Here is a 25,997-nt window from a genome sequence, read left to right on the forward strand (position 1 = left end):
ACTTTTATCCTTAACTGAAATCACAAATTTGTCCGTAAAATCTCATTATTCGAAGTTCCTTTAAATTTAATTTTACTTTGTCTCGTTCAAGTTCTGTCCAATAAACCGTTCACTAGTACGCATATAATATCCAGTCAGATTTAATTCTTGAGGAGCGTACCATAGAGTAATCTTTTATTTTAAAAAGTGGTCGTAATATGATATTCCATTAATCGATGGAATTAAACAGTTCATTTCACGGTAACAAATTTACCGTGAAATTGGATCAGTCCATATTTTTGCGATATACATCAGCTCCATGTAATGGTAATTTTTACTTTCCAAAGAAATTTGATAGTAGGCACGTGACCATAACCCAGGTGGTTGAAAGTCTGCACGTGCTATACCACGCAGTGACACGTGCTCATTTCATGCTGAAGCGCGCAGTGCCACACGTGCTAATCACATGCTGGTCACGTGCTAGTCACGTGAGAATTTCATGGTGGCACCGTACAACTTGCTAACTTGCAGATCAGGTTATTAAGTTCTTTTTTGTCATGAGATTGGCAAGGTTTGGAGCTGCAGTCTTTAGACCTCCGGTAAGTGCAATTTTCTGAGGTTTCTTATCGGATCATTTGTAATTGTACAGTTCTGTCATTGATAATTGATATAGATAAACTTAAGTAAGCTAAATTGAGTTTGTTAGTTTAGATTGAAATCCTTTTTGAAATTTGACCCTGAATTATTACTGATTTATCCAACACTATATTAGGTTACTAGATATTGTCATCAAATCGACCTAGCCATATTGAGTGAAGTTAAAATGGTTCCAGCTAGCTCATATACGATAATTATGAACTCATCATTTTAATTATCTTACCAGCTTTGAATAATTAATAGACATGCCTGCACTCTACATCCACAAGTCTGATCAATAAGTTTACTGTGCAGACTGCAGATCCTTTCCAATCATTTTCCTTATACACGATAATTGACAATTTAAAAAATTTTTAAATTGACATTCTGAAAATCTTTGTTGTTTGAGAGAGTAATTAGTAGTCCATCAGACAATATTTTTCTTTTTATAATCCTCCCTTCGACTGAACCATACACCACTAAATTTATCGACTATCTTGACTTTTAGCAGCAGCCTCGGATCCAGATTACTGTATTTATTTGCATATTAATGCACATTCCACAACGCACGTGTAGCACATATGTAACAGATATTACATATAGGCTGCTCTGTGCACGTGCATATTATGTATGTACTATTATTTATTATTGCATTTTGTCGGCATGTTTTTCTTTTTCCTTCAGCCTTTCACTCCTAATTTTCACATCTATATACTGCAGAAACGGCGGCATGGTGGGCGGTGGCTTCTTGATATGTTCTTACGGAGCTTAACCTTATTAATGCTTATCACGGCGGCAATTTCATTTAAACATAAACGGGGCTTTATAGTATATTATTGAAAAATGTCGCTGTTCATTTTCAGTTAGACATTTCATATATTATGTTGAAAATAAATCTTATATTTAATGTAAACTTTTCCAACTGAAATCTGATATCATTGATATAATATGCCAAAATAATGATTTTATTCGTATCATGGCAGCAATTTTATTGAAAAGCTTATATGTGAAAATCTCATTAAAAAATAAACGGGGCCTTTTTTAGTATTTTATTGAAACTTTCGCTGTTCACGTTAAACATTTCCAACTGAAATCTCATTAGTATGCCAAAATAATGATTTTATATATTAAATAATAAATATGGACATGAGAAAATTCTAAGATCATTACCTTTTCTCGTGTGTGACTAATTATACATCATTTTCAATTATATATACGTTTCTTTAGAGTATCTTGAGCCTATTATTCGTGAAGTTAAGCCTATCGATCGATTACTTACTCGTGCATATAAACATTACTGCAGCCAACTTGCGAGCCAATGATCGATAATAAGTAGTTCTCATTGCAGTTTACACGCAGCTTCAGTGAAATTAGGACGGGAGGGAAGAGTAAGAGATCTGGATATTGGTGGATATGTTCTGACACGTGACAGCGTTTAGCCAATCATATTCCAGCGTTGACCAATCAAAACCCAGGATCGCTATCACGTGACAAATTTATGGTCCACCTCCCGCCAGTGTCCATACCTATTGTTATCTACAAATCTGGAATAATTGTAATATTTGAGTATTTGCAGGTATTCAAGCTTGTAGAAATATTTATACACACCGTCTTGTGTGACTTATAGTAGTGCTGGTCCTTTATAAGCAATTAGTGTGTGCCAGCGTATACTTTTTTGCTAAATCAACCGGTTGTTCAAGATCCATTTGTAATCGTTAGTTTTACTGAAATAATACATACACTATTTACTATACATTATACACTATACATTATACACTATACATTATACACTATACATTATACACTATACATCATAGACTATACATTATACACTATACATTATACACTATACATTATACACTATACATTATAATTGTTATCAAACATTTCTGTTCGTCGATAATTCAACTGATTCTTTAGGCTTACTTAGGCTTATTTAAATTGAGAGAAGTAACAATTGTCAATTCCAATACTCAAAAATCCAAAACTCACCTTTTAATGAATCAATTTTTTATTCTAAACCGTTATTAACGCCATTCCTTCCGAAAACTTAGATTTTTCACCGTTGTCAGAATTTTTGCGACATTCACTTTTTATCCAAGTTAATTTAAGTTATTTAAGTGAGATTGGACTGTGCTTAGAAAATTCAACATTTTTTATCAAGACGCAGAATAAATGATATTCTAAAAGTAAATCCGAAAGTAAAGTAAAGCTCCGAATTTAAAAATGTATGTTTTATAATTACGGTTAATTTGAAGAATCATGATAAATATTAACTTTTTGATAATCAAAATTATAGATGTGGATTCTTGTGGGGAGGTGGGGTACATTTGTTTATTTAACATGGCAATGGAGGTTCTGTTCAGCAGGAGACAGAGGTGATGCACATTTTGTATTATGGAACGCTATAACGCTTGTAACTCCTTCTTGTTACCCCCCTTTGAAGGTCCCGAATTATTTTCTGAAGGAAAGCTCAAAAATAACTGAGAAATTTTATATTGCGACAGTTTCTGGGCTTTTTGTGTGCGATAGGTTAGGCGTTATCGATCGTTATTTTAAGTATCTGTCACTGACTGTCGCAGAGAGATGCTGGCGCCTTAAACCCCCTCCCCCATCGAACAGTTTGTATTGTACGTGGGTACGGTTACACGTTCACATTATTTCTAGTTTATGACGTTATCAGATCATGGCGTGTGTACAGTACAGATACTAGATAGCACCTTGAAATTGTCGAGCCAAGCTGTGGTAACGATAACAATGTGAACAGAGGGTCAAATACAGATAAGGAAAGTAAACATATGATATCCGTCTGCTCGCTTTTATTTTCCTGTTCGTGATTGGATCGGCGTCACTTGACATAACACTTATATTGCTATTGGTCGCTCGAGATCACGGAGCACATGGCTGCGCTGCCGGTCGTTCAGAATAAATTTAATTCAGTTGTTATCATGGATTGTTTTGTGGTGTTAATTATACCTGCTTTGTTTTTATTTTGATTTTGCTATCGTGCTCTGCTATTGTGATACAGTACCTGTTCGATTTGTTAAGGAGACGATCTCCATGTTCCTTTGTTGCAGGATCAAAATGTTCTTCGTTTGAGTAAAGCATGAATTTTTAGGGGTAAGGAAGTGTTGCATTGGGCTGTAAAACCAACTTAAATCGATTTCTCGTGCAATGTTAGGTGAGGAACAGTCATCAAAATGAGTTGCTTACCTGCTGTGTGTTTTCGGACTCTGCTCTTCACTCAAGTATTGCAAAGCTGCAATAAACATATTGCAACGAACATTTCTCTCTGAGAATTGTGTTAGTACCTGTTCGATCAGTTATGGTGACGATTGCCTCTTTAGGTTCAGCTTACTACTAGGTCCTAGGTCATGAGTAGAATCGAAGGATCAAAATATATGTTGCTTGTTGCTCGTATTGACTACAAATATCAATTTTGAGGGATAAGGAAGTGTTGATAGGTTCTGAAACCTAGTTAAATCGATTTATCGTGCAATTTTAGGTCAGAAACAGTCATCAAAATGAGTTAATAACAAGGTCAATTTCTCGGTTATTTTTAAGCTTTCGTTCAGAAAATAATTTGGGACCTTCAAAGGGGGGTAACAAGAAGGAGTTACAAGCGTTACAAGCGTTCCATAATACAAAATGTGCATCACCTCTTTCTCCTGCTGAACAGAACCTCCATGTTAAAGAATTAAAGTAAACAAATGTACCTCACCTCCCCACGAGAATCCACATCTATAATTTGAATAATTATGATTAATTTGGTACTCTTCCAGTTGATGAGTTGTTCTGCAGGCGGAAAAGCCGCTTGCGGGGGCGATCCTAACTCAACATCAGGATATCTCAAAAAGAAAGGTAAAATTATTCTTACTTCAGCTGTAAAGTTTCTGTTGTTATTTTGATTTATTATTTTTTCTATCACAGCTCCTTTGAGTAGAACTTTGAATTAAGAACAAGAGGGAAAAGTTCTGGAATTTGCAAACTTTAAACTTATATTTTGTGTTATCAGGATTTGTTGATGTGGACAGATACTATAGTATAAAAAAGGGGGATCCTCATATGTACTGCTACAAAGATGAATCTCAGGTTAGTAAACTTATAATTAATTTATAGACACATAGATTTAATCCTAATATAATGAATGACACGATACAGTGTGTCTCATATAATCAAACATTTTATAAATAATTATTTAAATTTTCAATAGTTAGTTCTTTGATTTTATTTGTTGAACTTGCACCTTAAATCTCAATTGAAACAAATAAACAAGAACTTACGGCTTCAGCTTATACGTTAAGCATTACTTAAATTTATGTCATAATATTCAGCAAAAATCTACAAAGAATTACAAAATGGGATTAAAATTTGAACGTCTATGCAAATGATATTATCATCAACTTGCAAAGTTTCGCCTATGTTATCATCAACTTGCAAAGTTTCGCCTATGTTGTAAAATTAGGCATAAAATCCTATTTTCATCAACAAATCCTTAAACACTTTATCTTGGAACTTGGAAGCGATTTTTTAAATTAACTTAATTGATTCTATAATAAACAGTATCCATGAGTCGTGTTCTGATACCTCCTTCGTCCTTAGCAGAGTACCACTTACTCAACAACTTCTCTTCGATTCTGAATAACATTTTATTTCTCGTCACATCGATCATCTTCGCATTGTCATAATATACCTTACCCATGTCATGTTAACTTCCGAAAGTCCTAATGTAGACTAAATGAGAGTCTTTGGTTGTCTCCACTCATGGTTGAGAGTCTTCGCTCAGTTGAGAGTCACCTCTCCACTCAGATTGACATATTAACTTGACAGTGTAGAGTTAAGAATGTTTCACGGGTAGTTCACAGTAGCCATGTCAGAACTACATTCTGCTTCTGAAGGGTGTTCTGTTATTGTCTGTGGAAATGAGGCACATCTCTGGAACGACGGTAGCTGGTCCTGAAATGTTTAGCCGATCAGAGCACAAAACTATACCATCAGTGATCGGTTGCTTTTATGTCAAAATCCTAATAAAGTATTCCAATTTCTGTCTCTATACAAAAAAGGGTTAATTCCTTACCTCCACTAGGCCAGCTCTCAGCTCGAGTTTCTTTAACCTGCTGTTCAATCTCTGACTGTCATTCAACAACTTTAGTATCAGTTTCTGAGATATTATCACGTTGAGAATTGTTAGATAAATTTGTATGATTTCGATACGACTATGATTTATTTCTACGGCAACCTAAATGATAGATGAGCATATGAAATGCCATGGTGAAGCTGCATGGTACAATAAAATTAATGGTTGACAACAAATTTAATGGTCGATAACAAATTTAATGGTTGATAACAAATGCCTTACCTCACAGCTGTTCATGATCTGGTGAGGATCGTGTTGACTTATAAACGACATGGAACTGTTTATAGAGCCTGTGCTACTGGCGTTGCTATTGTTACTGTCTTCTGAACCTAGGGGTATAACCATATAAGGTCAGTTTACCATGGTAACATTACCATATATAGTGATTTTACCTATCTTGCTAATCCGGGGATATATATATGAGATATGACTACTTATTCAGATATTTGTATTTATAAAGAAAAGAGGAGATACTTACTTTTTCGGGACTTAGTGATATATAGTGATGGTATAATGTTAACATTTCTACTGTCGTTGTAGTCGGTGATATTAAATGATGGAACCATGGTATCATTGTCACTATCTTCGTAGTCAGTGATATAGAATGATGGTACCATGGTAACATCTCCATTTTCTTGGTATTCTGTGCTCATGGGATCGCACTGGAATGTCAAAGCAGCAATTCTGCGAGCATTGCTGATCAATCAAATTGACACTTCAAATCACTAGTGATTACTAAAAGCGAACGTCAATTTAACGTGCAGATTGAACTCCACTATAATCACAAGAAGTAAAAAATCTGTTACAAAATAATAAGCGGGGGTCTGTCAGTGAAATGTCATGAGAGCTGCTAGATAAAGCTAGATGTGGTATTAGATTTCACGTATCAACTCTGAGACTTGAATGTTGTGGAAATAACTGGTTTTGTATTTCCGGCGATTCTATGACAGTTGATTATTGGATTAAGACATAACAATAATGACAGCAATTCAGAGCGTGAGAAGGATTAGAGAACAACCCTCAAATACTGGTATTAGTCCAGCAAGCATTACCTTCAGCAGGTTAATTAAGAGATGTAACAATGATTGCTTGAGCTGGAGCAGTAGAGCCAGAGGCTAAGTATAAGATCACGGTGTCGTAATCACTTAATGACAACTTCTAGTAATTAATTATAAGTACCATGCACCATGGTATCTGAGCACCATGGCAACAGTGGACACTCATCCTTTACATTCTATTTGTGGCACCCTGACCCATTTGGCACCCACGTGGCACCCACGTGTACTATTTGCAGTAAACACACTGCAATTAGAGGACTGCTGGGTTAGGCAACTACTTTATTTGCTACAGTTTGAAGGTGACACAAATGAAAGCTAAATTAAAATAAAGTATAAGTGAAAGTAAAAGATTAAAAACTCACCGACAGAATTGAACTCAGTCTCCTCATCCTCCTCTATTGAGTGGAGTGGGGTTATGTTCAGATAGTTGTACCTCTTCTCTCCGCTTGACATGGTCCGCTCACTTTTTAATGAGGGAACTTTATTCATATTTTATAACGTAACATTACATGTCAGGAACTAGCAAAGAAAACGCGAACTGGTTGAAATACTGATTTCAGCTGAATATTTACAGATTAAATTTGACCAACTACCTGGAGGGATGCAAAAAATGCAGCTTCACTACTGATTAAAAACGGAAATAAACCATTATAGACTCCTCCCTGTTCAAACTGCAAGGGAGACCCGTCCTACGGTCCACGGCTAGTATTCTGTGCGATAATTTTAAAGCGGATACTTGATTAATTCAATAAAATTTCATTGTGTCTTTTTAGCTCTGTGAATAAAGCTATTTTAATTGTGAATGTATCCATTAAGTCAAAAATAGAATAACAAACTTTTAGTTGCAAAGTTTTAGTTTTAGCTCTGTAAAGATTAATAAATGCTATTCTAATTGTGAAAATATCCATTTAGTCAACATTAGAATAACAAATTAAGAAATTCCTAGTTGCAAAGTAATTAAGACTTATTTATAACCGTATGTTGATTCAGTAAGTAAATTATGCGACACAAAAGAAAATGCTGTAATTTGTGAATTAGCAAGAAAGCAGAAATTTCAAAAGCCAAGCAAGCTCAGTGACATCTGGAAATAAAACTTCATAAATTCTCAGTTTTCTTATACTTGTAGAAAACAATTACCAAACCGACATGTGCCATTAAATAAATCGTATCTGGAATTGCACTGCTATCGAAAAGTGCACCTCCGCAGATAGTGCATGTTACACTCGCCAATCGAAGAGCTCTATTCTGGTCGTAAGACTCAAATTAACCAATCAGATAACTCCATTCTAATCACGTTCCACAAACTAACCACTCATGTAGCTTTATTCTAGTTACTTCAAATTGCTAAATTGATAATAACTGACAAATCAGACAGCTTAACTCTAGTCACGTTACCAATCAGAAGCAACGTAATGTACACGTCAACGGGGCCATTGTTTAGGTTTTGAGATCATCATGTCTACGGCTCAATTTAAAATAGAAATTACAGTTTATCGATGTTTTTGCAAGCGTGCAGAAAACGTCAGCTTCAAATTTGTTGAATTATGATACCTTGTTTTTAAAAAACGTAATGGAAGCGTAAATAAATTTAAACATGTTAGATAAGCAAAATTTGGCAACTGCGATAAACGGTCAAAAATCCATATTCATGATATTGATCATAATCGATTAAATTTTGAATCGATTACACTTCAAGTTTCAATTAATATAAGTAATCATTATTCAACAATGTTTAAATATTGATAATATGTCTGAAAGTCGTAATGAATCATTTATAATCAATATATATCAGGGACAAAAGGAAATCGCGGCATGTGCGGGATCGCGATTTTCCCCATTCTTTGCGACAAATTTTATATGTCGTCTGTTTGGCTTGTCGCGGCATCGCGATTTTTGGCCAAAATTATCGCCATTTTCTTTTGTCCCTGATATATATATATAATTGTTTCTAAAAAAACAGGAAAAAACGATTATTCGATTATGATGTGTCGGAAAAAGCGGACAATCAATATTGATTTCACGTTAGTTAAATTTTTGTTGATTTAGTGTCGATCCTTGTTTCGATCATTGCATCGATCAACGATGAATCGAAAACAAAACACATTTGTTTTATTCGATGTTGATCGACATAAAACGACAGTTTCGATCGAATTCGATATATATAATAGAAACAACTCGAACACTGCTTGCAGTTGTATTGAATAGCCCCTAAGACCCAGCACGATCTTGGTTTCAACAATATTATTGATCCGTCGATGATTATGATTGCATCAAAATGTCATCAGTATTGTGCCATCAACGCTCATTATTGAGCAACATAGTTCGATTGATGCACGATGCCATTATCGTGCAAGTTTAATGACGATTATAGTCCTTTGCAGCTCGTAGCTTGCATCTATACTATAATTAGAAGTTTTAATTGTACTTCTTTCTGAGACTAAACATTTATGGTGAAAACTAGCAAATAAATTTTTAGTGCGTTCATGTGTAGCTCTATTTTTACATAATGTAATGACGCTCTTCGTTCAGAAAACTGTCAATTTCAAATAAAATACGACAAATCAGCTCCATCTAATGCTCTGACAAGCTGAAGATTGAAAGCACTTCAGCTAAAAGTAACAACTAACGCGTTATATTATAAATGTCATGAAATAACGAGCTCTGTTAAATTATGACTCTTGCTCGAAATTAAAGATAACCTGTACGAGAATGATAGCTCAAAGGTTTAATCTTATGGCATCATGGCTGCTAGTGAGTCCTGACAGTAGTCGTTGTGTAATAACTTGAAATCAGGAATTGCAAGTCTTCGAAATTTCCTGATTGATTTAAAATTGCTTTCCTCAATTCCTAACCGTAAAGATAACTTGAGTTAGTTAATAAACTGTCAGCCAGAGCTTTAGTGTAAATGCTCTTTTAAGAATGAACTTTATTCAAGACTCAAGAAATGGCCTGGGAAATTACAAAAAGTTTATTTAGGTACAGGGCTTGCCGATTATGAAAAAAAATAACATTTTAGTGAAAAAATAACGAAAAAAATACTTCAAGTTAAATGAATGATAAAAAAATATTATGTCAACTTAGCAAGTAACGAAGAACATAATTCCAGTAAAATAAACGATTATGTTTCAGACATGGAGAGCAGTGGAGAAGATAAACCTGTCAACCTCGAAAGTTTTAACTGACTTTGGGATGAGCCCTCCAGCACTGCTGATCGAGGAGGAAGCTACTAATTCCAGTAAGTATTTATAGTCTTCCTCAGCTTGCTGATCTAGTAATAACATAATTGCAATTCAAATTCAAATCGATTAAATTATGTCAAAATACTGCAACTGCATATTATAATTGTAACCGAATTTAATTATAAATACACCCACGCGTCCTAATACAAGATGACATAATACAAGATGACATAAATATATAAGATGACATAATGTAAGATGACGTGAAAATGTTCGATTCCCGTTCAATCCTATTTCTTTATTTAAATAATTCTATAAACATTACTGTACAATGTTAGCAGAACCACAGATCCGTCCAGAAACAAAAACAAAATGGCACGAACACTGAACAGCTATAAACTATATTAGATACACCAACGTTAAGCACTAAAGGGGTCATTCATAATAACTAAGTATTTCTTAAGTAAATACTCGCTAGTAATTACTTAGATTTTTCTGAGTCTCAAAATCGGTATTCACAAAGTTTGAGCATTTACTGCCCAGTAAAAACTAATACTCAAGCTGAATTCATCGTGAGTATGACTTACATTCAAGTAAATACTCACTAAAATGCTCTCAAACTAGCACTCAAATACTCAAATCAGTATTTTAAGAAGCACGACAGGTTAATTCAGATCTTTTGTTTGCCATCTTATGTTAATGGGGAAACACCCAAATTCGGATGTACATCGATGTATCGAAGGAATGTGAAATAAACATTTTCGAGGGAAATTTGTGTCGAGTACATTCGACATTCGCACATCACGTATAACCGCATATGTCTGTGATGGAATGTGTGATATCGCAATCTTGAAATGGCGGCAAAATGACAACACCCTTGACTCCGAAGATAATTCAGAATCATTCTTGATATCTATTCCTGATAATCTGTAATGAATGTTTCTTGTGCGATATTGTGTCCCCTACAGGTAATTTCACGTCCCTTTTACAGTGGTTTACCGTGATTTACTGTAGTTTTCTTTTATCCACGGTAGTTTCCCGAAACCCACCGTAGTTTTACTGTGGTTTGCCGTCAATTTCTCAAACTTTATTAAATACATATCGATGTTCAATAATTACCTAGCAGATTATTCTAACCCAATACCGACAGTGATAGAAAGGTAAGCTGAACTTTTGTATGATCATGTTCGTGGCATGTTTTCGAAATGATTGTGTCTTTTGTTATTGATTAATTTTGTTATTGATTAATTGACGAAGTTTGAACTCAGCTTGTGTTAAGTCTGAGCTCTATGGCACTTCCTCTTTTACCACCGGCCCCACATTCGACTAGAACATTCAAGACCCGACGTCAGCCCCGAACGGACTTTTACTACAAAACCCAGTTCCGCTTTGAAGAACCGTCCGTTGACTGGATGGCCAGGCATTTTTTGGGACCTGATTCCGGTGAAACGCGAGGAGGCGCCTTGACAAATAAACATAAAATGGAGATTTGTCTCCGATATTTTTCAGACCCGGGTTTCAAAAATGGGGTTTCCGAAATAGTCGGCGTCTCCCAACCTACTGTTTCACGGACTGTGAAGTATGTAATAGAAAGAATTGTGGCAAAACGTGATGTTTGGATTATTTTCCCGACAACAACTCAGGACTTCAATCAAGCGGCTCAATTCTGGGCGATGAAAAAAAGTTTCCCATACTGCTTTGGGGCCGTAGACGGCTGCTTGATTAAGGTTCAAGTCCCACCTCGAAGACACAACCCTCAACAGTACTACTCTGGTAGGAAAAAGAAAAAACCTATTACAATCATCTCGGTACGCAATTTTTATCGCTAGTCCTAGCCAAAGCTTTCAGAGAGGTTTTTTATAACTATTTTTTGAATTGATGACTGATCTGCGTTACTTGGCTCCTGAATGTCGTGGGGACACCATTTTATACCAAGCTTATACTCTAACGTGTTTATTTTTCTGGGAAAATTTGCAAAAACGTCATCCAATCGGGAAAAAATATATTAGAGCTTTTTTACTGGCAGTGAGGAGTCGTCCCTGAAAATTTGAAGTGAAAATATCAATTAGAAGGGAAGTTATTGACGTTAAAACTTTAAAAGTCGTTGAGCAATAGGTGAGAAAATGATTTGAGAATGTGAATTCGGTTCTCACATTTTGAGCATGAGTTTTGATCATTTTCTAACTTTATGAATACCAATCTTGAGTTAGTTTTGGGTGACGAGTAAATACTAACTTTATGAATACCGATTTGAGTGCTAGTTCCAACTCTGAGCATTTACTAGCGACAAAATACTCAGACCGCAAATACTTAACTTTACGAATACCAAAAGCGAATTTGATCTCAAAATCTAAGATTATCTCACAATTTGAGTCTGAGTTTTCGTTTATGAATGACCCCTTAACACTAAACACTATTTATCAACCAACGTTTCAAAGAATCAAATTTGTTACTCACATGTGATTTATCATTTAACAAGTACAATATGATAATTATTGTACTCAATTATTGTACTGATGATATTATTCAACCTGCAGTGTGTGCTGTTCCTTGTGTTCATGAGGTATAATATAGTAATATATGCTTATGACTCTGCTACACTTCTGAATTTCCATTTCACCTTCATTTTACTCTTTACTCTTGCTTTCACTTTCACTTTCACTCTCACTCTCAATTTCCGGATTCTGTGATTAGACGCCCAACATTGTAAAACTTTCGTCGAGCGCCAAGGTTGCTGATGAGTCAAACAAAAGAAAATGTTTGTTTATAGGAAATTATATATAGATCATATTTCCCTCTAATGTAAAACTCATAATTCTGGGCTCAGTGTCCGAGAAAATAATTAATTATCCACCACTAACCACTATATCTCTATATGTCCTATTAGCCTATTTCTAGGCACCTCACTATAGCAGATTTGCATATTATAACAAAAGAAACAAAGACTGCACATAGTTAAATGTCCGTAATAAAACACTGGACCGCGTGTTATAACTGATGAAAATAACTTTAGAACTCCCTAAAGGTTTGATTAATCAGCGTTCTATTTGGAGCACCACAACAAATAGCTCGTTTTGAGACCCATCAGGGACAAAAGGAAATCGCGGCATGTACGGAATCGCGATTTTTCCCATTATTTACGACAAATTTTATGTATAGTTTAATATACCGCGAAATGTAATTCGCGGTATCGCGATTTTTGGCCAAAATCGCCGCGAAATCCTTTTGTCCCTGAGACCCATCCTAGTATAGACGAGTGTGGTAGGGTGCCATGGTAGGGTGTCACCGAGCTAGTCATGGTTTTTAGACGAGGATCTCGTGTCACAGGGTGCTATCTCGTCTGCACGAGATAGCACCCTGTGACAAGTCACGTGTGAGAGGAAAAGTTACCATTGCATGGCACCCTAACATTTTCATTTTGGACGAGAATAGAAGGGACTAGAGTGCCTTATTATTTATTAAAAAACAACTATAGGCTACGATAGGAGGTCCTGTTGTCGAATTTGACCCGCGGATATCGGTTTCACTTTAGCTTCCTCCCTCAGAGTGGTTGCTGCAGACGGGTGATGAAGGTGAGATATTGCCCTGGCTCAAGTCTATGGAGCAAAGTGGAGTTCAATGTCTGGAACCTCAGGAGAAGATCTGCGACCAGGTATCTAACTCCTGAATCATCAATCATCATGTGACTTTACTGATGTTGTTTCAAGCTATAATTATAAGCATAGATCCAGCCAATGATTGTTAGTAGTGCAATCGGTGTTGACTTTTTTGTTCTGTTATCAGAAAATAACGTTTCCGATTAAACTATGTGCAAGTTTTATCAGAAAGGAAAACCTGATATTTACCATTTCCATTTTCCGTTGATCACGTTTGATTCCTCAGGCAGAATGTGCCAGTAACATCTACGATTTCGAAGTCGGAGATATTGATGGCAGTAATGTGAAACTCGACAAATACAAGTTAGTTTGACTCTCCTAGTATTCTAAAGAATTTTTGTCAAGACTTCATATTCTGGAACTATGTATGTACTTAAATTCCGTGTTACTAGCAATGTCAAGTGGTATGTCAAGTGGCAACTGGCATGTCAAGTGGTATGTAAGATGGTATGTAAGATGGTATATAACGTGATATGACTTCACTCCATTTTCCCAGGGGGTACGTGACGTTAGTAGTTAACGTGGCGTCAGAATGAGGATTAACAGAATTGAACTACACACAGCTACAGCAAATTTACAGCGAATACCAGGAAAAGGGTTTACGGATCCTGGCCTTCCCTTGCAACCAGTTCGGAAAACAGGTAACCTCATTTATCAATTTCACCCTGTAACCGCTAACCAGTCGACTGTCGAAGAACATGTTTCCTTATTTATTATTGGAATCAGACATCAGTAGCTGGAAATGTATGAATATGGATCAATTTTAAGTATGCAAAATCGCTTAAAACAGTAACATTAACTACCTTCACTTTAAAATGACCTTATACTATTCTCTTAAGCAGTTAAGTTAAGTTAATATATTAACTTAATTCATTTTTCTGATTATTAAAACTATTTCAGGAGCCCGGTAATCATGATGAGATAATAGAGTTTGTTTCTAAGTACGGGGTTACATTTGACTTGTTCGGTAAAGTGGAAGTTAACGGACCTAACGCCACTCCTCTTTATCAGGTATTTCACTTTCACTTTCAATTTCACTTTTAATATCAACTATACTTTACTTTAAGCTTCACTGTAACTGAACATGAAAATATGAGGACGAATAAGGGATTATCACCCCTGTAGTTTACCACATTTGTACTAAATTTCAGCTGTGATAGAATGCTTAAAATAAAAGGATTGTGTTAAGATAAGATGAGGTCTAATCAAGTGCTTCATTATAGCCGATAAAGATATCCAACTTTCTAAATATAATCAAACTAAACACAGTGAGGCAAGCTGAGGGCACACAAGCTGGGCGCTGAAATGTTGCAGTTAAGCAGTCACCGTGGCGGGCGTGGCGATTCCTATTTTACCATATTTAACATAATTTGCTTTCCAATATGATTATGATTTGTGACGGTCTGGTTTGCTTTACTTCGAACATGTAAAAAGGCGCAACCACTTCGGCTAATGAAGGCAAAATTTGCAAATTTGGCGGAACATTCGAGTGTAGATTATTTTACATACAGTTTTAAGAATTTAAAGATACCTAAAATGAATTCCAGACACCATAACTTAAAGATGACACACGTACTATAGCTGTAGAAGCGATCATATAGCTAAATAGTATACTAACGGCGTAATACTAATACGCTAAAGATACATTGGAGGGGTGATACACAAAGTTTTTTAAACTGTTCCACTAACTGAGTCGGTCAAATAGTATAAAATAAAGTTAGTAACTTTTGGGTTACTCGGCAGTCGGCCGAAAAAAAGCATACTGTGCAGACATTTAGAACTCAACAATATATAAACAATATTCATTTCAGTACCTAAAGAGCAGAGTATCAGGATCCCTGGGATCTCTAGTTCGGTGGAACTTCCAGAAGTTTCTGATAGACAGGAATGGGGTTCCCAAGTTCAGATACGAGCCGAATGTTTCTCCGCAGACTATACTCCAGGATATAAAGAAGCTTCTTTAATGGCTGATAAAACATTGTATTGATTGTAAATGTTTTTTTTGTGAGGGGGAAATCCTAATTCATTCATTTCATAATTAATTGAATCATTTAGTAAACTTGTCAGATTGAGGTTCGTAAATTATTAGTAGTCGTTAAAATCCTCATGAAACTGGGATCCCCCAAACCAAAAAAAATAATTCCTAAATCCCCGAACTTATTTGAACCTGGTAAAAGGTTATTTTATTTCTGGTTGCAACAAAAAATTTTCTGCTGTAAACAAATCTGAAACGTGTAGTTCAAACCCGGTGCGGGACCTCTGATTGGAAATGTCTGTGTTTGCTGTTTTTGCTGTGCGGCAATCACGTGACTTCTTTTTGGACCCCGCAAAATCTCCTACAATCTGCATGTGTACTTGTCGCGCTGTTGCCATAGCAATGGGCACGCTTGTTGCACATGTATTTTGTGGATGACGGTGGCTCTGAAACCGAATTATCGGAGGAGTCGACTTGATGTGGAGATTTTATTTTATAATATACTGTACAAAGTTATTAATAGAATTAGATTATAACGTTGATCCCGTTAAAAATTAATTAATGATACAATTTCGATAATATTTGAAATTTCGAATCATGTAACGAGTTTTATTTGTGAGAATGCGAATTTTTTGCTACAAATTATGGTCAGAATAATTAATAGTATCTGACTACTTAATAAGTCTTGAAGAAGTTTAAATTTAAAGTTCAATGAAGGGCCGTTTTTCTAATGAAAGTTGCAAAGCTCGATTTGCCGTAAACCTAACAAATTTGTGTCTCTTCCTAAATTTTCTGACATTACAATTACATTCCAACTTCTTATTTTTAATCAGCGACCCTAACACTAACGTCTAACACCCTAACCAGTATTCAGTAACCAGCCTACCTTCTCACCTTCCTAGTGACATCTGTGTGAAATTTTGCTGACGGGACGAACCCATGATATTTGCAGCATTTGCTTTGCATAGGACAGAATGCATGAAATTTAGAGACATGACAGTCAGAGAATGAATAAATACTTGATGTTTCTGTATCGGCTGTATCGAGAATGACAAGCACTTGCTCAATAAGCCATTGACAATTGTCATGCAGGAGGAACTCTCACGAGAAAGCATGGTTCTCTCTCGTGACCAGGAAGAAGTTGGGTTTCCTTTGCAGTCTGCAACTTTTTTCTTTCCTGAAGATAATTTTATCTTCTTAATTGCACTCAATTCTATCTTGCTTGGACTTGGAGTTAGGTTAATTTTTGCAATTCAGTTCTCTACTTCTTGTTAATGTCGTTGGGTGGTACTCGTCAAATATTTGTTTCAAATATTACTATTAGGAGTATAGTACTAGTAGGACCGCGTCGACGAGTCCAACTCGGCGCGCGTCCTGGTAGGTTATAAACCTACAATATTTATTGAGGTTATTGATAAGTTTCCTCTTATCTGCAACTTAATTCTTTTTTGAAGATACGCACCTTTTTGCTTCTGCAACTCAATTCTTTCTTTTTTGAAGTCAAGTTTCTTTTGGCATGGTCATGTTGACATTTTGGAACTGGGATCGAGAGTCCAGACAGGAATTTTCCTGATACCCAGTACCCACCTCGTACTCAAATTTCAATGGTAAGTAATACTAATAAGTATAAGTTCACACTTGTAGCGCGATGCACTACTGGGTCGCGCCGCGCATCAAATAATTCTTCTCGCAACCTTCGGTAGATCGGCGAAATGCACCATTGTGCCTCACCGAGCTGCGAAGGATTGACATTACATCGTGAATCAAGTTCACACCAAATGATAATGTGAAAATTTAACACACCGTGCTTGACTGTAACAATAAATTATATCTAAATACTAATAGTCGGTCTAACTCTAATTGTTTTCATTGACTGTATCCACACAATGGCTTTACAAGTAGTTTGAAAACGACTTGCTTGATATCACCATTAGTTTGTCTTGGTATTAAACAGGAATTAAACATAATAGCGGTTGTGCATGGTGATGTAAGTTAGAAGTGCATGACATATTTGTTGACATCATCTTCTTCTTCTTTACAATCTCAACATTGAGATGATGTCTGAATCTGCGGCTGGAACCGATTATCACGTACGTGATCGTTACATTTGAGGCTACCACTACTTGAGCAGCTTATATCCTGACTCAAGCAAACATGCATGAGACACGATGTGACCACAGTGAACAGCACTCAAGTGGCGCAAGCACTGACAACAAACTGAGGACACTTCTTCTAGCTCGACTTTAACACTGATTATATGATTATATAGGCCGGACAGATTGGCGTTGACATATTGTAATATTTGCGTGTTGTCTACTGCTCTCCCGCAGCGACAGTACTGCACAGGTCACGACACTTTGCTGTGTTTATTCAACTGTGGTCACGACACTTTATTGCATATTCACGATATCATGGTATTGAGTAATGATGTTTTTTAACTGTAAACTGTAAATTTACTTGATAAGTTGATAGTCCGGTTATACTTATCCATAAATTCATGTTTACCATTTTAATCAACCTGACGCCTCTAAAAGTTAAAGTAGATGATCTAATATTTATTGGTGGTTAAAATATGTTATCTAATATTTATCGGTTGTTTTTAACTCATTTGTTGCGGTTTGTATTAAAAGTTTCCGATATCGCCCCTCATTGACATTGTTTTCCGGCTTTGTCTAGAAATTGCAACAGTTTATAAGATATCTTTTACACTATCTCATATTCGAGACGGAGGGAAATATTTATATTTTAGGCAATCCTTTATTTCAAACGTTTATACTTGACATCTGCAACCTGAAAATATTTGTAATGTAACTCATGTTAGCTGAATATGTTAATTTTCTACACGAAGGTTTGATCTTACTTATTTATTTTTAAAACTCATTTAGACATGAAAATCCCTCAATTCGCCCTAAACGGAAGCTACGTCACCTCCACAACTGGAAGTTCCTCCCATGGAAACACGTCCAGTAACCATGGCAACGGATCAAGCTACCTCGACAGCTCATCGGACAGGAACAACAACTCCTCCCTGTTATCTCCAACTCCAAGCAGTGACGACCACAAGTTCATGGTGGATATGGCTGTTGCTAAAGATAAGACTCCCTTTTTACTGGCCAACAAAGCTAATGATAATCTCCAGAGGGCACTGAACAAATTCATGGTTTATCACGAAAGAGAGAGAAAGGTAATATTTATAATGTATTACTTGTTATTTATCACCTGTTGTTACCATACCTGTTATCTATACTGCAGTTTCATCTAAATCTAATGTCTTATAATGTGTCATGTTGAGTATCTTGATGCCATTGATATTGTGACTACCACCTTATCTCCAGTTATCACGGTCGTCCAACTCTGACTATTCTCATATTGATATCTATCATTTTAATTGCTCCTTGAGGCTTTTTTTTTCTTTTTTTGTTGCGGCACCCACTGACTACCGTCACAAGGTATGAGGTAGCGACCCTCCATGCGGAGTATCCTACTGGGGTCCACCTGGTTAGCATTTATACCCCTCGGCCCTCCTTGAGGCTTGTTATAATCGTAAACATATTAAATCTGTAAATGATGTCCACTTTCAGCTTGTGAACAGAATGTTCCGGCAAGAAGAACGAATCTACAAACAAAGAGTGGCTAGATGCGCCACAGCTTTGCCGCGAAATAAGGCTAAGACTATTAACACTATTCTGGAGGAGCGCGACCATGATGAGGAAGTGAGTTTTTCACGCAATTTCACAATTTCACTTTCACTTTATTTTTTAACTTTATATTTGTTGTTAACCCACCAATGTATTGACTATATTCATACCCTGCTTCACTTTAATATCATAGTCCTATTTCTGTTAAAGTTATTATTCAAATTTCAATGTTCGAATGTACTTTCTTTCAGATTTTGAATCACCATTCACCAAAGGCTTGAATCACCATTCACCAAATGCCCTAATCGTACCCTCATGAAGAATAATTGCAATGGCAACCACACACACAGCCACCTGTCACAAACTAGAAGAGATCTCAGATGAGAACATTCCAGGGCCACCTCTACAACATGCACTTGTCACACTTGTCACACAATCATTCACAATAACTCACACAACAATCACTAAACATCCTTTTGGTTCATCTTTTACAAGGCGTTTGATCTTTTAAAGTAACTAAGATGTGATTTTAAAACAGTATTATTACCTGTAGGATGATGGAGAAGGAAAGTGGGCGATAACGAAAAAACAGAGTCTCAGTTCTCCTTTGACTAAACCCCGACCTAGAACCGCTGGAGGGCCTGTTACCCGGCATAGGATACGGGTACGAATTTAGATTTCAGATTCGTAGCTTCTGATAAATTCTGTAGAAATTTCATGAGCACATTTTTATTGCTGTAATCATTTTGTTGAAACTTAAAATTCTAGTCTGATATACTGCCACCTGTAAGCTCATTGATGTTTAAATTTAACCACATTGAAGTGTGAAGAGTACAAATTAGCAAATTATAACGAGCCTTTGACTGAATCAGCTCCTTCCGCCTTCCTTAACCCCTAGACTTAAAGACGCTCAATTGGTTTCGAGATTTTGGATGTGCTGAGAAGCATGAAATTTGATAATTGAAGCCAAAATTATTCAGTTTCGTGATTTCAACGTAGATATTGATCTCGAAAATTACGTAGTCAGCAATACGTACTTGCAATTCAAGGAAATAAGTTTATGTAATGCCCAACTATAATTAAATCTTTACTGAGGGTTGGCTTCCAAAATGAGAATTGGTTTATTCAACCTAGCTGTTTCCTCTCAAGACAAAACGTATCCTCCCAAAACCAAAACGTCGATCAATAGAAACGGTCGACCTTACCCAATTTTAATATTTTGGTAAAGAGAAGAATTTACTATAGTAGTCTAACTGATAACTGTTATCTCAGACACAACTAGTTCCCCCAACGGAAGAAGACAACACGGTAGAACTAACTTACACCTTCAACTCGTTGTTCGGGGACGTTCAGAAACATGTTCGAGTCCCTTCTGCCATCGACTTGAGCTGCGGTGACAATGTGGGTTTTAATTTAATTAAAGTTTAATGTAAAATACTTATCTACACAATTGTCAATGATTCTGGTGGTACAATTGTAATCATTTTATTTGATCAAATTTCTTGATAGTTGTTATCATGCCTGATAACAAGCTGTTTTGTAAAGTCAAAAGTGAAATTGATTGAAAATGATATTTTCATGCCTGAAGTCAATGGAAAAGCGTATGCTTTTGCCAGACTAAATTGATACCATGGGCCAAGAATCTGTATCAGTATACCTATTAGTTATTGACCAAATTACTAATTGTTGTGATATCAAGTCACCAATTAATCAATTAACTAATTAGCTAATTAGCGACCTCAGAGTGGTAGAGAAGACAATGACGGTGACCCCCTTTCAGGACACGTGAAGATTCCAACTGCGGTAAGTGCACTGGAATGTTATCTAAGCGAATCTTATCTTAGTGAGCATGATCAAACCCTTAATTGAGTTGTACCCTTACAAGGGTTTTTAAATTTACATGTTTTCATGGCATAAGATGTTAACGAATCTTTAAGAAAAAAACTTTTGTAAAGTTGTAAGTTAAAACTTACTTTTTAGTCCGGATTGAGCGGGGAAGCGTCTGATTGCCTGACTCCAATTCCTCCTGACTCTATTCTCAGTCCCACCTCCAGATCTTCTACCACCTCTCTACACCCCTCTATTAGGAGGTGGTAAGCTGATTTTATCATTTTTTTACATCTCACACTCACAGTCCCTCAAGGATAACCCTGGTTCTTTCATCAAAAACCCAACTTTAATTCTTAGAAACCCTATTTTTTTGGATTTAATCGCTGTGTAAGAGTATAGTTCCCCGATTCGTTCATTTAATTCTTGTGACTAGAATACAGCTCTCTGATTGGCTAATTCTTAGGAGCGCGAGCGTTGAAGCATACAGTGAGTTGGAACGGAAGCGGACCTCATCTGGGTCTATAAACTATGGTTCAGATTCTGGGGAGGAGATGGGGAGGTCAGGGGTTGTGCCAGAGAACCAACAGTACGTTTGTGAGAATGTATTCGGCAACCTTTCCTTGCAGGCGAGTTTACTTCATTTGTTGTTTTGTGACAATTTTCCTTTTCCACTGTTTGGTAAGGTTAAAGTCTTTAGTTCCCTCGTCTTAATTCATTACTGATGGGTGAAGTCACGCAAAACAGTACATAGAATGCCTAAAATTTGATAACGCGCCGTGATAACCAGGTTAAAGGGGATTCGAGACTGAACAAGGTACAAGTAGGAGCAGGAAACAGTACCCAGGATCAGGCTGATTACTTAGAGCCCCCGGTCAGAGCAGGACCCAGACGCTCTTCTATATCAGAGTCCGCTTACAGACAGGTACAGAACCTATTTATATTGTAACACTAGATCGAGGGGGTGTGGTTTCAAAAATTTAATATTCAGATTATTTCTCCAGGATAACCATTGGAATTGGATTATCCAATCACTGCTGGTCCTTTGCTGATGAAACTAAAATCCAATGCACCCCTGCAGCTCGGGCGAGTCAGACACTACGAGATCAATAGAGAAGACTCCAGAAGATTGTCCGGGTGTTCGGACAGCTTGTTCAGCTCGAGCAATACAACTCTCAGTTATTCACACGCTCAGGAACCTGGTATGGCTGTTAACAAAGCCATCAGCTTCCTCGACAGGCTTGATAAATACGCCTCTAGTAAAAGGTAGGTTTTGAACTGAATTGGTGAACGTGTTTTATATTTAGGATGTAGTCGATTTCCTTTTTTGACGAAGAAGGTGGCAGTTGATCGTTTCATTAATGAGGAGGGATTTGACATGTCCTGTTTAAATTTTGGTAATTTCAATTTTAAATTTCAAAATCACATTTCAGGTCTAAACTACACGAAGGACTAGTAGAATCAGTCACTAAAAGCAATATCTGAGGCGGCTCTCACCAAATATTTTAAATATCCCGCCTTCTCACCTCACTTTGGAGCTATTTCATCAGAAAATTGTCTTTACTTGTTTAATATTCGGAAAGCGATCAAGTATATCATTATCAGAGATCAAGGAATACGGAGATTAGTATTGAAGTTACTAATTTTGTCATAATATGATCGACTTAATTGAATATAAATCCAATCAAACTTTGGATTACTGATAATAAGGGACCGGTATAATGAAATCTTGTTATTACATTTGCTGTAGAATCTTTATACTTATAAAGTTACAATTACACATATCGTTAGATTTCTACTGCTTTATTCATATCGGTCATAATTTGCAAAAGTAAGTTTTAAGCATAGTTACATATTATCTTTAACTGAACAAAACTTGCTGAATTTTCAACGTTCATTGAAGTACCAATTACTCAATTACTAAATTACCAACGCATTGAGATTGTAACAGAACATTCGAATAATTGTTCCATGTTTGCGTTCGCATATTAATGTGATTGCGAAGCCCTACAATATCATCCTACATCGTTACATAGTGCTGTTCAGCTACGTTTATACCTGCGGTGCTGCAACCCGAATAAAACCGCAATCAACATTGGCCTAAACGTTTTCACACTTGGCATGTACATTTGTTCGATCACTTGGCATACTTTAAACATTTTTACGCCCATCTTCAACCTCGTTAACTTTGCACTCTGTTGCTTTTACTAGTGTGCTATGGCAGGCACTGTGCGATTATATTCATTGTTGATATTTTTCATAAGTATTTGATCAGAATTTAAAATTCGATTTTGGTCTTTATGTTTTTTCGTTAATAAGCTCCGAATGTCGAGCAAGTGTGGCAGTTATTTGGTGGATTCGTCTCGATAATCTGAGCGTATGGTGGTTAAAGAAGATGGTTTTAAAACCATTTTTGACCACCTTCTTTTGCTGTGTTTTTGAGCTCAGACTCAGTTATACAAGTTTTGTTAGACTTAGCTGGCAATTGGCATCCCAGTGAGTTTCAAATGTTATCCTTGTTATTAAACAGGAATACACCAGCTGCTCGATCCAATATAGATAAATTATATCATTTATCGTCAATAGTTACTTTGACGAATGACTACGTCTACAGTGAGTACTGTTTACTTCCTAAAATAAGATTTTGTCAAATCTCGCGCCTTCCGTATATCCGAGGCTTGGTCACGTGTTTTTAATTTTGGTCACGTGTTCTTAATCAAAGGAAAGTAGCAATACTCGTATTACTTACTTTGATACTAACTATATTTTATATTCCGACAACACCTCCAAAAAGTCATCTTTTGATAAAACAGAAATGGGATAGAATCTTGCCGTCATGCCCGGTCATGGTCAAATCATAGCGATATTTTCTAAATGCATTCTAATTTTGATGAAATATGAGTGCTATAGTGTGTAGTGCTGAGTAGCAACTTGCAACTTACTTTTAGTTTTGGCGACATTCTGTCTATATAAAAATCCAAATGGTATAAATTTTGGGTAAAAGGACACTCACACAATTTTGTTGGTGAGTTGATAAACATCCAATGATCCCATATAATCATATTTCTTATCAGTTCCTCTTTTGTTGTCAAAAGAAGCGTTCATATAAGCAAATTTGTTGGCCATTTTTACACGCATTTTTGAAGATGCCAGCAAGGCCCAGATCCGAAAGTCCCAGACCAACAAGGCCCAGACTCGCCGCACTCGAGCCGCACTTTTCGCACAATTTTGCCGCACTTATATGTTGCCTATCTGTCTTTAATGGAATTTTTACTCCCATCTCTAACCTCGTTAGCTGTTCCCTTTGTTGCTGTTATCATAATACAACAACAAAGGGGACTTTGGTTTTTAAGTGCTGCGCACGATAATGCCCGAATGTTCGTGAGAAATTAAGGTACTATTACTCAATAAAGGTGTTTGATGATATATTATCCTTAAACCTCACGTACAATTTTCGGGTGGGCGACAATTGACCCCCGACAATTGACACCCCGACAATTGACCCCCCGACAATTGACCCCCCGACAATTGACCCCCCGACAATTGACCCCCGACAATTGACCCACGACAATTGACCCCCCGACAATTGACCCCCCGACAATTGACCCCCCGACAATTGACCCCCCGAAAATATAATTTAATACAATTAACCCTGACCCTGACCCTAACCCTGACCCTAACCCTAACCCTGACCCTGACCCTGACCCTGACCCTGACCCTGACCCTGACCCTGACCCTGACCCTGACCCTGACCCTGACCCTGACCCTGACCCTGACCCTGACCCTGACCCTGACCCTGACCCTGACCCTGACCCTGACCCTGACCCTGACCCTGACCCTGACCCTGACCCTGACCCTGACCCTGACCCTGACCCTGACCCTGACCCTGACCCTGACCCTGACCCTGACCCTGACCCTGACCCTGACCCTGACCCTGACCCTGACCCTGACCCTGACCCTGACCCTGACCCTGACCCTGACCCTGACCCTGACCCTGACCCTGACCCTGACCCTGACCCTGACCCTGACCCTGACCCTGACCCTGACCCTGACCCTGACCCTGACCCTGACCCTGACCCTGACCCTGACCCTGACCCTGACCCTGACCCTGACCCTGACCCTGACCCTGACCCTGACCCTGACCCTGACCCTGACCCTGACCCTGACCCTGACCCTGACCCTGACCCTGACCCTGACCCTGACCCTGACCCTGACCCTGACCCTGACCCTGACCCTGACCCTGACCCTGACCCTGACCCTGACCCTGACCCTGACCCTGACCCTGACCCTGACCCTGACCCTGACCCTGACCCTGACCCTGACCCTGACCCTGACCCTGACCCTGACCCTGACCCTGACCCTGACCCTGCCCCTGACCCTGACCCTGACCCTGACCCTGACCCTGACCCTGACCCTAACCGTAACCCTAACCCTCACCCTCACCCTGACCCTAACCCGATTAATTTACCCCAGTTTAATCACAATTGTCGGGGGGTCAATTGTCGGGGGGTCAATTGTCGGGGGGTCAATTGTCGGGGGGTCAATTGTCGTACTAAACCCTAGATTTCGCGACAATTGACCCCAGTGTAATTACATAGGGGGTCAATTGTCGGGGGGTCAATTGTCGGGGGGTCAATTGTCGGGGGGCAATTGTCGGGGGTCAAAAGTCGCGGTACCACAATTTTCAGCTCTCAGTGTTCACAACTTTTCTGTGATACTGATATGATGTTCAAATATCATATCTGTATGAGTGAATGACGTCTTGGAACTGGTGTGTTTCTGAACATCATACAAATATACACCAGCTGCTCTGTAGCCACTAGCCAGTCACTTAGATATGATATTTGATATTATTCATCATCAATAGTTAGGTTACTTTGACGAATGACTAGGACCAGACTTTGGGTCCACA

At 37.5% G+C, this 25,997-nt stretch overlaps 5 protein-coding genes across 9 annotated transcripts in view; 3 read left to right on the forward strand and 2 right to left on the reverse strand.

Annotated features, from left to right (window-relative positions):
* LOC134819637 (Golgi-specific brefeldin A-resistance guanine nucleotide exchange factor 1-like) overlaps positions 1–25,997 on the reverse strand; it is a 391,238-nt gene that overhangs the window by 348,661 nt on the left and 16,580 nt on the right. The window lies entirely within an intron of this gene.
* LOC134819642 (potassium voltage-gated channel subfamily A member 2-like) overlaps positions 1–25,997 on the forward strand; it is a 114,442-nt gene that overhangs the window by 8,306 nt on the left and 80,139 nt on the right. The window lies entirely within an intron of this gene.
* LOC134819647 (uncharacterized) lies at positions 515–16,218 on the forward strand. Its single transcript, XM_063829701.1, has 9 exons — positions 515–578; positions 4,398–4,476; positions 4,631–4,707; positions 9,940–10,045; positions 13,535–13,641; positions 13,872–13,948; positions 14,142–14,286; positions 14,546–14,656; positions 15,457–16,218. The coding sequence occupies exons 1-9, from the start codon at positions 537–539 to the stop codon at positions 15,607–15,609; spliced, it is 897 nt and encodes a 298-aa protein (XP_063685771.1). The 5' UTR covers positions 515–536; the 3' UTR covers positions 15,610–16,218.
* On the reverse strand, positions 5,061–7,330 carry LOC134819649 (uncharacterized). 2 transcript variants are annotated; one of them, XM_063829708.1, is made up of 4 exons: positions 7,173–7,330; positions 5,975–6,081; positions 5,693–5,776; positions 5,061–5,571 (listed from the first exon to the last, which is right to left on the reverse strand). In XM_063829708.1, exons 1-4 carry the CDS (start codon positions 7,297–7,299, stop codon positions 5,464–5,466), a joined length of 426 nt encoding a protein of 141 aa, XP_063685778.1. In that variant the 5' UTR covers positions 7,300–7,330; the 3' UTR covers positions 5,061–5,463. The 2 variants fall into 2 exon arrangements, with proteins under 2 accessions (XP_063685778.1, XP_063685777.1); XM_063829707.1 differs by lacking the exon at positions 7,173–7,330 and adding an exon at positions 6,231–6,881.
* LOC134819643 (uncharacterized) lies at positions 17,393–23,392 on the forward strand. 3 transcript variants are annotated; one of them, XM_063829696.1, is made up of 10 exons: positions 17,393–18,804; positions 19,202–19,333; positions 19,812–19,922; positions 20,531–20,659; positions 20,993–21,061; positions 21,239–21,348; positions 21,552–21,714; positions 21,876–22,010; positions 22,167–22,351; positions 22,519–23,392. In XM_063829696.1, the coding sequence occupies exons 1-10, from the start codon at positions 18,508–18,510 to the stop codon at positions 22,568–22,570; spliced, it is 1,383 nt and encodes a 460-aa protein (XP_063685766.1). In that variant the 5' UTR covers positions 17,393–18,507; the 3' UTR covers positions 22,571–23,392. The 3 variants fall into 3 exon arrangements, with proteins under 3 accessions (XP_063685766.1, XP_063685767.1, XP_063685768.1); XM_063829697.1 differs by having other exon boundaries at positions 21,002–21,061; positions 21,239–21,351; XM_063829698.1 differs by having other exon boundaries at positions 21,002–21,061; positions 22,519–23,044.

Source organism: Bolinopsis microptera, chromosome 8 (assembly GCF_026151205.1).
Source record: "Bolinopsis microptera isolate Bmic1 chromosome 8, MBARI_Bmic_1.0, whole genome shotgun sequence".
NCBI lineage: Eukaryota > Metazoa > Ctenophora > Tentaculata > Lobata > Bolinopsidae > Bolinopsis > Bolinopsis microptera.

Excerpts from the sequence above, each read along its gene's own strand:
- LOC134819649 (XM_063829707.1), bottom strand. The coding sequence starts at position 6,405 with ATGAGCACAGAATACCAAGAAAATGGAGATGTTACCATGGTACCATCA. Across the intron at positions 5,777-5,974 it reads AGATCATGAACAGCTGTGAG|AAACTGATACTAAAGTTGTT; the intron begins GTAAGGCATTTG and ends ATAATATCTCAG. Across the intron at positions 5,572-5,692 it reads TGAGAGCTGGCCTAGTGGAG|GACCAGCTACCGTCGTTCCA; the intron begins GTAAGGAATTAA and ends TAAACATTTCAG.
- LOC134819643 (XM_063829696.1), top strand. The coding sequence starts at position 18,508 with ATGAAAATCCCTCAATTCGCCCTAAACGGAAGCTACGTCACCTCCACA. Across the intron at positions 21,062-21,238 it reads ACGTGAAGATTCCAACTGCG|TCCGGATTGAGCGGGGAAGC; the intron begins GTAAGTGCACTG and ends CTTACTTTTTAG. Across the intron at positions 22,011-22,166 it reads CAGAGTCCGCTTACAGACAG|CTCGGGCGAGTCAGACACTA; the intron begins GTACAGAACCTA and ends GCACCCCTGCAG.